The sequence below is a fragment of the Anopheles marshallii genome, chromosome 3 (genome assembly GCF_943734725.1).
Source record: "Anopheles marshallii chromosome 3, idAnoMarsDA_429_01, whole genome shotgun sequence".
NCBI classification, from domain to species: Eukaryota; Metazoa; Arthropoda; class Insecta; order Diptera; family Culicidae; genus Anopheles; species Anopheles marshallii.
The window spans coordinates 30,158,855-30,169,573 of NC_071327.1; the positions used below are offsets into that span (position 1 = coordinate 30,158,855).

Genomic DNA, 10,719 nt, shown 5'->3' on the forward strand with positions numbered 1-10,719 from the left:
ACACTGTTGTCCGATTGCGTTTCTCTGGCTGAAAAGAGAAAACTAAGCAAAAACAAACTTTTACATTGTAAACCCTGTTGAAGAATGTAAGCTAAATAAACAGAGCACTCATCTCCCAACTACATGCATCTGGTGTACCGGTTTCTACCATTGCCTTTTTCCGTTTATTAAGAACTCTGTATTCACATAAAAACTAACAACCCTGCACGATCCGAAACAACAATAAAAACAACCGACCACGAATAGATTTGCCGTGCGCTGGAAATTTTGCTGGTGGTAAACGAGTAGGTGGGCCACATGAGTGATACGCGAAACGTTTCGCTGTGCTGCTTAGTTCGATGCGACGGTCGAAACGGTTTCCTTCACCATTTCGCCCTCCGGTAGCTCACGGACCAGCGAAAGCAATCGATCCAGCTTCTGGCTTTCGAGCAACTGTGGATCAACAACGCCTGCCTTTTTGCCCATTTTGGTCTTGACGCGCAGGTTGGGTGAAAGCTTCAACGTTATCGTCGTTCCTCTGCAAAACGAGACACAAAAAGTGATTAGAAGCGTAGAAGAACAGACCGCTTTCATCTGAGAAGCTGCCGTATAATAATAATGATATAGCCGTTGGTCTGCTCTTAGAAATTGGATAAATAAATACAGACGCAGGGCATGCCGTGGTCAAACCCGATTCCCTTTTAATTGAATAAAATTTTCCTTCAACTCTTAACACAAACAACACGACAACATTAATTCGTGGAAAAGAACTGTGTATTACCCGTAGTTTGTTCGGGCACCATGATAAATGATGCCAATACATCGTCACCCCCGGATGCTGCCATGAAAGTAACCACGTCACATCATAAAACATTCGGCTGCGGCAAGAAAAAAAACAACATGGAAACGGGATGCTGAATTCGAATAAATTCATTTTTCCGTAACGAATTAAAATGCATGAGCTGGTACCGGGTCAGAATGGTTAAATTAAATTTCCATGCCAAAAGTTCGAACACGTCCGTAAGTTTCCCGAAAAAGGGTCTCTGCAAAAGGCGTCAGCAGTCGTTGTCTCGAGTTAAATGATAGCTTCACACATTTTAACACATATAAATTGAAATTTTCCTTTTCATCTCGTCCTTCGTTTACGAACCCAGGTTGGTAAAAGTGTGCCTTATTCAATACAGCACGAAGCGAGACAAAGTTAACAAATCATCCCTTATGTACCATAACTTTGTGTCACATAATATCCTTCCAGATGGCTGTTTTTCGCAAATAGTTTCTTAGCACTGTACAATCCCCATGTTTCGCAACGTAAAATACATCCACCAACTGTAAGCCATAAACCAACAAGGAAACATGCAAGAAACACAGGCTAATAATCACACTGCCTAACCGACAACGCACTTGTTCCGAGGAAATCGGCTGGAAAACAGTAAACATCAATCATCGTTAACCATTTAATTAGAAGATTTGATAAATGGGTCCCCACTCGTGTAAAACAAAGTGGCACACTTAATGGCAGTTAGGGCCATAGTGTCGGTTCATTGCCATTTCGGCAGCTTCAGCAGCAGCGGCAGCAACACCAGCATCCCCGATAAGCGGATTATGTTTATCAATTATTCTTCAAGTAAGTTTGTCATTAACAAATTATTTATGCTCGCTGTGAGTGTGGGAAGCATTTAGTCATAATTATTCAACGACCGAATGGGTTTGGTGTACGATCGATCGTAAAACGGCAATAGGACAAATGGATGATTTTTTTTTGCTGTTTAATTAAATAGCTGACAATGGGGGTTCGAACTTAACTTTGTCTATATCTATAAAGGACATTTTGATCCAAAAATGGCTGACCTAAACGCTTTCTTATTATAAGCTCCCTCAATCAGCACAACACTCAGCATTGGATAATAACTTATTCTTTCTTTCAATGATTGTAAGTTGTGAGAAACTATATCTTTTTTTTCTACAAGAACGGCCAGGCCGTATTGCTTGGAAACTATATCTACGTAACCAAACAAATAAAGATGTCAAAAATTGAACTATACGCTTCCCAAGAGCCTTGAAAGCTTTAAACTTCAACTCTAAAATTCATCAATTTACTGGTTTTAAAATGATTTTAATTAATATTAATCTATTAATTTTTATAGACTTATAAATCGAATCCTAAAAACACTACAAACGGCCATATTGTCATATTCTGAATAGTGAACTATTCATCATCTTCTGATTTACATTTGAAGTTCATTGAATAGCTGGCTTTATAGCCAGACAGGCTTTAAATAGATTTTTCTATTATAATCAAAATAGTTTGCATAACCCAAAATGTCGCAACCATGACTTATCTATTCAAATACAAGATACTAAAGGGAACTAAAAGAACAGCTTTTTGTACGAACATTTTTGGCAATTATCCATTGTTTCAACACTGATTCACCAAATGTCAGTGTGGTGCAAACGAGTTGCAATAAAAATGAAAAATATCTTCTTCACCATCCTGCTAACACTTTCAGCTCCAAAAACCTTCCACTTGCTATCGACTCTGTTTACCTGCTGGCAAATCGCAAATCGACAAGCTATCAGCAACACAGAACAGTGCTGACGTTATGCAATCAAATATTCAAACCATTCCAAACCCTGCTTGGCCCCACTCATACTCACTTATCGTCTCCGACGATGATAAACGGTAGCTTCTGGTTGAACGCCAGCCGGGTGAGCTTGTTCTTACGCTTCGAAACGATCGCCTGGGTGCAGATGGCTTTGTACTTGTTCACGTTCAGATCGAACACAAACACCTTGCCCTCGGTTGTTACCGCGGCGAAGACGGTGCTCGAGTACGGTGCCCACTTGACGTCGCCTACCGACGACCCGAGATCGAATATGAACAGCGGTTCGCTAGGGAGGAAAGCAAACACAAGGGAGTTACATTCGGTTTTCGAGCGAAAAAAAAGAATTTCCAGAGCAAGTTTATGTGCTTACGGTCGCATGTCCTCCCAAATCTTCACCCGCCAATCGCCACTACACGAAGCGAAAATGTTCGAATTGAACTTGTTGTAATCCATCCGGTGGACGGGCAGGTAGTGCGCATGATACGTCATCAGATATCTGTGAAAAGCAAACCCCGTTGTAATATGAATGATGGAAATAAACTTCCTCCTTTCTGGCTACCTACTTCGAGCTGTATGCAGTGCTGCACTTAAAGATGTAACCCTCCTCCGTACCGACGAGGAAAATTTCCGGATTGTGGGGATGGAATACCATGCAGGTGCCGCTACCTTTCAACCGCAGTGCCGTACCATCTGGACCGCTCACCTGATCCAGCTCGAGAAATAGCGTGATGATGGTCGTAATTGCGAGCTTGTTTTGCATTAACACCCAGTTGAAAACTTTCCCATCCGCGGACACGGAGAAAAAGTTAATCTCACCATCCTGCATGTCCGGGCCCCACTTGATCTCCCACACGCATTCCGCGTGCTTGCCGTTTACACCGTGCGAGATATACACGGGACCCTCCTTCGTTCCAACCTGCAGATTGTACACGATCACATTTCCATCGTACAGTCCAATCGCGATCAGATACGGATACTTTGGGTGAATATCGCAACACATTGCGCCGCTTTCTGTTGCAACTGTCAGAAGAATAATTCACAGGTGAGTAATCATTAGGATTTATATTCAATTCAATTTAAAACACTTACTTCTATAATCTGGAAATGAAGGATTTTTTATCGTGAATAAACAAACGGCTCCCTCGGCGTTCTGTTTCATAAAATCCACTGCAATGAAAGTAAAGAGACCACCATTAATATTTACTAGAACATGAAAAAGTAAATAAAAGATTTCAATTCACTTGGAAATGGTCGTCTTGTGTCTAAACATTTTACATGTTAATGTATTTAAATACACAAATTATAATATTTTCCAATCCCCCTTTTGGTTCAAGACATTACTACCTTTGTCCAAAACTATATTTATGTTCGGACCTTAGTATTAGATAAATGATTTCGTTTTCCCTGTTTTAAAGACTACTTTCAAAGTAAAAGACTTGATCAAAGGCAGATCTGAGATCTCCCATTCTTACAATGTTCATACTCTTGTACTATTTTACTTAATTTAAGATTGAATAATTTAATAATAATTTTGAATTAAATTGTTAATATGTCGCACATTGAAAAATTGTTTAAAAAGTTACTTTGCATTTGTACTACACTTATGGCAAGTGCTTTTCGAAAATCCATCAAAAACAAATCCCATAAGTGAAAATTGAAGTAAATTAGAATTGAGGCGAATACTACTAACTATCGTTGTCCATTAATTAAGTTAAAATTCTTTTCTGGCAAAATAAAGTTCATTTCCGCCATTTGATAAGCGATTTGAGCAATATACTTTGTGTGTCTATAGTAGTAATTCTCTTCCAAAAAATAGGGAAATACTATAAGAAAATCATGAGTGTCCAACTCTCAAAATCCCAAATTCCCGCCTCATTCCAATCAATCACACACAAGCACAACGCACAGCATATGCTTCCGTAAAACTATTCCCCAACACTTTAGCTGCTGTTAACAGAGTTTTGTGCATAAAACCATAAAACATTCAGCGCAAACATTGCGCCTCGGTCACTGCCTGGGACAAACGGCATTTCACCCATCCGAAAGGGTAAAACAATGAAGTATTTTCGTTTAATAATCCAATTTCCCCGGTGCTGGGTGTGCAGTGCTCGGGTACTACAATTTCCTGCCAGGTTTTCCACTTCTCCGGTGTGTACTCAAAAGCTGTACTCGCAGAATCACACCCCTTAAAGTCTGAATAAACAGTACTGGCCGGCCAGTGGAACATGGTGCGGAGAAAGACAAATAAAGGCGAGGTTTGGTAAGAGAAAGAGACAGCGGATAAAAGGTGTGCAAAGTGTCATAAAAGAGTGGAGTGGTATTAATTTTGATTTTACTGCCATTTTATTGCCCACCAAACCCCACCGGGACAAGATGGGAGAAAACTCGCGAATTTCCCCACTCACAGGGCTGGAAAGAACAGCACCAGTTTTTTTCCCCGGGCAGACACGGTACAAGGCCACCCCGTTAAGCTCCGGCTTTGCGGGCGACAACAACGAACTGGCCGGTGGAAAATGAAACTCGCAACTCGTGGTGAGCCTTCGTTTTTACGACCAAACAACTTAACGCGGAACGGAGGGGGAAAAAAAACGATGCTCTACACCATCTACCACACGGTCTCGGACATGCTGCGATCGGTGGGCAACGAGCCCAAATGACACTTTGACGCTCGCATCCTGTTTTCCCATTTCCCACGGATCCACTTGAGAACATCGTCGCCAACGGTCGGCCCGGTAAAGGTTTAATGGGTTGTAACGGTATCTTGATTTTATGGTTTACTGTTCAATGGATTGAAAAGATGAGAAATGGACGGAGGAGACGAGCGTGATGGAATTGGAATAAATGTTCCATTACATTCTTCCGCCGAATAGCTCCCGCGGGGAAATAGGCGAGCGAGATTTGGAAAGGCTCTGCCGAGTTAACTTCAGGAGGTGAGAGGATCAACTTCAACCATCACAACAGTTCACATTTAATTTCTGTTCAGACAATGAGTGTTGGAAAGCAATATACGGTGCACTGCTTAATTGAAATGAAAAAAAATCTTCGCTACGTTTCGTATGCTTTTTTAACTTATTCACACCATTTAAATCCCGTAGCTTGTTAGATAAAATGGTGAAGCTTTTTCAACCACAACAAGTGATACTAATCAACCTTGACACAAGGTTCGTCGTTTCCCGCTTTATGCCACACGTACTGTATTTAGCAAGCAAATCATGTTTTCGCACACCCATTATTGTGACGGTGAAGGTAAATTCAACTGAATAAACCACGACCCGATAAACTGATTCATGTTCATCCAATCGGAAGCCGACTTTCCCGACGTTCCGTAACGCAACGAGCGACAACAAAAGCACACGGGGACTTGTGTGCGCCGATGAAGACGGCCATATCTCTCAATTAATATCCGTTGCCAACATTTCTTCATTGATTACGACCGTCAGCATCGTCAACCGTCAGCGGTTGTTGTGGTCGTAGTCAACGTCTTTTCACCTTTCGCACGATCCCAACCCGTGGCCGTCCGGCGGTTTTCCTGACCTATACCATTTGCCACCGTTATCCTTCGTGCTTTCTTCTTCCGTTATTCCTTCACTTCCTTCTCAACCCCTAAAGCTTTTTACCCGCCTATTGCCACCGACGCCAGCTACTTCACCATCACCAAACGGGTCGCGTTTACTGCTCGGAACATCAAAACTTCCGCAGCACGTAATGAAGCCATAAATAACGGAACAAACCGAACCACGACGTGCATACCAATCGCCCACCGGATCCATTGCATTCGGGGTGTGTTTGTGCTGGGTGGGGAAATTGGGACAACCCTGCCAGCACACCGTCACTGTCTTCCCTGCGGTATGACACGTTTGTCACGTACTGTTCTGACGGTGCGTCGGTTGTGTCCACATTTCCCCTTGACTGACGGAGGTCGCAATGAAGCTTGACGTCCCGGGATAGACGGGACATTTCAATCAATTTCAATTTTATCGATTTCATGTCGTCAATTTGTGACAATCCCAGCGCTCGTCCTACCAAACAACTTGCCAAACCGCCACACCATCGCGGAAGCCCCAAAGCCATTTTCACATTATCCTTAAGAAATAAAGAAAGAACCCGAATCACTCCCCGCATACTCACGTGTTCCGAAGCAGACGGCAAACAAGTCGTAGTACAGCGTATTGAAGCAAAGATCAGTGACGCACATTTTCTTAGTTCGCTCGTAGGAAAATTTCCACAGCGGTAGCAATGTGCCTTCCTCTTCGCGGAACTCATCGGAAGGATCTTCCCAGTAGCGATAATCCTGGGCGATCTCGTCGTATATATTCTGATTCACCATACGCTCGATAATCTGGCACGCCTGCAGGTACCGCTTGTTGAACTCTTCCGCCTGTTTTGCCTTCTCGTCCTTGCGGCTCTTCTCGTCACGCCGTTGAAGTCCTGGTTTCTTTTCCTTCTCGCGTTCCTTCTCGCGCTGCTGCTGCGCGTAATCCTCGATGTACGAATCGTAGATCACCCACTGGAGTACGCTTGCGCCAAACGACGATCGCGGCGGCGGAATCGTTTGAGTGTCCACTGACTGTGCGTAAGGGAAGAGAGTTTGGGTGCGCAAGATGTTTAAGCAATTGGCTTACGTCCAGTGCGCGATTCGTGCACTTACCCTTGATGGATTTGCTATCGTCAGAGCGGCTCGTTCGCAAAAGTTGAACTGATTCGTAAGCTTCTTCTTGGGTGCTTCCTCCTCAGGTGGTGGTTGTACCTCTTCCTCCTGCTCCTGGCCTTCACCCTCAGCTTCGGCTTCATCTGCGTGGGAAGTGAAATATAGACACAAAACAAGAGCAATCCGGTTTAAAACTTAATGAACCCAATTTGTCCCTGCTTTTCCCGATGTCTTTATTACAACCAGTATATCTGCGAGATATTGTCACTTATCGGAAGGCACCCACAGTACACACAGTTTAGGCACAATATGTAGAGAAAAACCAAAATACTTCTAATACGACTACTATAAAATTTTACTACGGCAGTATAAGATCCTAAATCTAAAATATAGTCCATACAAGAGGTATAAGAAAAACGTTAAGATATGAAAAAGCATGCCTACTTATTACTAAATGCTAAAAAATAAATTGCTTTTTCAAACACAAAGCATTAGATATTATAAGATAGAAATACAGCACGTTGTATTCACATATAAGTACTAGTCGTATTTACAGCTGTCCGTTTTTTGTACAAAATTATGACCCAATTGCTAGTAAACTATCCTATAAACAGGAAACTATATGGAAAACTACTGAGGCTAGATTATTTTACATCTATTCAAGTAGAACTATCATACTGCATCGAAAACAATCAACATGTTGAAGTTTACACTTATCTAAGCGCTATCAAAACTATTCCGAAAACTCAAACTACTTAAAGATAATATATAAACTCTTTATCCTAAACACAACTAATGCTAGCAAAAGTAGTAAACGAAACATGAACAGCGGTAGACAACGAACAAGAACAGAGAGATGAAGAAAAAACAGCTGAGAAAACACAACAAACAACGTAGCGGACAAAACTTCGGCATAGATGCTGCGCGTTTTTTTTTTGTCATGGGTTTTAGATGTTTTGCTTTACCTTCATCTCGTTCACCCTCTTCGCCGTCACCAGTTTCCGGTGTGTCGGGCTTTTTCGTGTCCTCCTGGTCGTCGGCGAGAGTTTCCTTCGGTTTGTCCAGGGTGACATTTAACTCTTTTCGCGGGGGCAACGAAAAGCCACAGTTTGCGTGTTTGCGTTTTTTGGGGTTTTATTTTCAATGTTCGGTGTGTGGATTCAAATGTTCATCATGCAGGGTTTGGGTATTGTAAGGCAGTTTAAGGTGAGGTTCGAGTGTTCGGTGTGATTGAAATGGAAAGAATTTGCCGACATTATCGTCGGTGAAGGGTGTGGAAGAAATGGAATTAATTCGAGTGATAAAAGGTGACGAATCTAAACGGAATCGAGTCGCGAGCTAGATCGAGCTAGATTTTATCGAGAAAGTCTCCATGTGTCTTCATTCATTGTTTTTCTTTTAAATTTTATCTGTACAAAAGAGATTCTCAAAACTTACAACAATAACCAACAAGCTACAAACGTTTAATGAAGTATTACCAATTGCTATGCCGCCCACAAGACTTTCTCTATCGCTCGTTAATTATTACTTACAAGAAATGAAAACAGTTACCACCACCATTAGGGTAGTTTCATGGATCTGTGATTAAACTATCGCGAGGAGTATCGTCTCGCTTTTGTTTCTATATAAATGTACATGCCATGTAAAGGACAGACTTGGAGCTTAAACAAAATATAGTTCCACAAAGAGAACAACATAAATGTAGACTAATAGAACAAAAAAACAAAGGTGTAAAAAGATGGAATCATTAAAAAAAAAAACAGAGTAAAAAACGGGAAAGAAACAAAACGAGCTCATCATGCCATTCGTAATAGTATCAAAAAGAGGCTGACCATGCACCAGCAGTAAGAGTGTGTATGAAAGAAGTGACCAAGAGCAGTACTTTCACGGTGCCGTGCGCTTGTTGGATAGCTAAAGAGACAGATCCCCAGCTTTAAAATGTGGGGGTATTTTGTTGAAGTTGTTGAAGTTTCTATCTTTAAGTTCGTAAATGTATAAAAAAAAAGATGGTTTGTGGATAGCATACACCCAAGCGCACGCACATACGAATGAGGGACACAACGGGTAAAATGAAAACTCCGTACCACCTGGTTGGGCGGTGTACCGGAAACACAAGAAGGAAACGAAACTAAACGAAACAAGGTAACAGCTCGGATGTCTTTTTTGCGGTGGAAAAAAAATGTTTCGTTGCGCTGAAAAGAAGAAATCAGTATGTTCGCTTTACCGTCGGTGCCCTTGCGCGAGATCTGCTCCTTCGCCTCATCCGTATCCTTGTGGATGGAGGTGCCCTCGAACTCTAGCAGCGTTATCGTGTTCTCGGGCGGCGGCACTGGCAGGAACGCACCCTCCCGGAAGTCGTACACGACCAGATTGCGCGGCAGATGCCTGTTCTCCGTCGACAGCAGCTTCGGGATCTCTTCGCCCAGCTCCGCCTCGGTCAGATCGAGCTGATCATCCGGCTTTAGCAGCTGCTTCGACTTCATCCACGTGTCGAACTCATCGTTGTCCACCGGTTCTCCTTTGCCGATTTTCTGCATCGAGGAGATTCGATTCTATATCCAATGTGCACGAAAAAAAGAGTACCGAACGGAAAACACACACGTATTAATAATGTTTGCAAGGAGCAGCCAAAAATGCTGGAACTCTTGGACAACAGTTACTTCGCTGCCATCACTGTCGTAGCTAGCCAACGAGGCTGGTGATGCCATCTTTGGAAGTGTTCTCTTCCCTGCTATCTTCTCAATTCCCCCCTATTCTATCCCACAAAACCTCTCGTTAAATCTCGAGACTCTTCACTAAGCAGTTAAGTACACACAGATTCCCTGGGCAAGGTGAGCTTGTCCCGACCATCCACGCAGGGATATATGTTACAAGCGATGTCCTTCGAGAGACCCAACCCTTACACCGACCGGTGCTAACTATCCATCCCAAACGAAAGCCGTGACTAGACTAACTTCCATCCCACAACGGTACATTCAATTTACCACCTTCGGGTCGCGTTTTGGAACGCGAATGCGACAACTTTTTTCCACCTAACTATGCCTAACTTTTTTAACCATCCATTGCTACCCTCCTTAACATTGCGGGATTTACTCCGTTTCAGGCCCTGTCGTCGCAGAAAAAAACCCTTTTTTCTAGTTCTGGTGTGTATGTGTGTGCAGTTGTTATTTCGCTCTGTCGTTCGCACCACTGGGCCCACTTGTTCGTGTCATGTTTTGCTACACATTCGAGCGGGGTCCAGGCTGGCGTGCCAAGTTTCCATTGGCACTGCATATTAAAAATATATAATTCGTTTTCCGCCCTTAATTTTTGGCCCGCCCCGGTTGACGTGTTTACTTTGCCCAGGTAGAAATAGTGCTGCAGCAAAGCGAAACAACATGCCACAAATGGTGGTATCCCGAAGATCTGCCCCCAAAAAAACGGACCGGATGCGGTTGCGGTGGAAGGAATGTTGGATCGGTTAAGATTAGGGACAAACTTTGCCTA

General features: G+C 42.8%; 1 protein-coding gene across 1 annotated transcript; it reads right to left on the minus strand.

The window, feature by feature from the left end:
- Window positions 1-330: 330 nt before the first annotated feature.
- Window positions 331-9,941, minus strand: LOC128712135 (dynein intermediate chain 2, ciliary). The gene is made up of 10 exons (XM_053807031.1): window positions 9,894-9,941; window positions 9,458-9,785; window positions 8,199-8,312; window positions 7,234-7,376; window positions 6,714-7,152; window positions 3,675-3,752; window positions 3,149-3,605; window positions 2,956-3,081; window positions 2,638-2,871; window positions 331-517 (listed from the first exon to the last, which is right to left on the minus strand). Exons 1-10 carry the CDS (start codon window positions 9,939-9,941, stop codon window positions 331-333), a joined length of 2,154 nt encoding a protein of 717 aa, XP_053663006.1.
- Between the last annotated feature and the right edge of the window lie 778 nt (window positions 9,942-10,719).

Excerpts from the sequence above, each read along its gene's own strand:
- LOC128712135 (XM_053807031.1), bottom strand. The coding sequence starts at position 9,941 with ATGGCATCACCAGCCTCGTTGGCTAGCTACGACAGTGATGGCAGCGAA. Across the intron at positions 9,786-9,893 it reads ACGACAGTGATGGCAGCGAA|AATCGAATCTCCTCGATGCA; the intron begins GTAACTGTTGTC and ends CATTGGATATAG. Across the intron at positions 3,082-3,148 it reads AGCACTGCATACAGCTCGAA|ATATCTGATGACGTATCATG; the intron begins GTAGGTAGCCAG and ends TGCTTTTCACAG.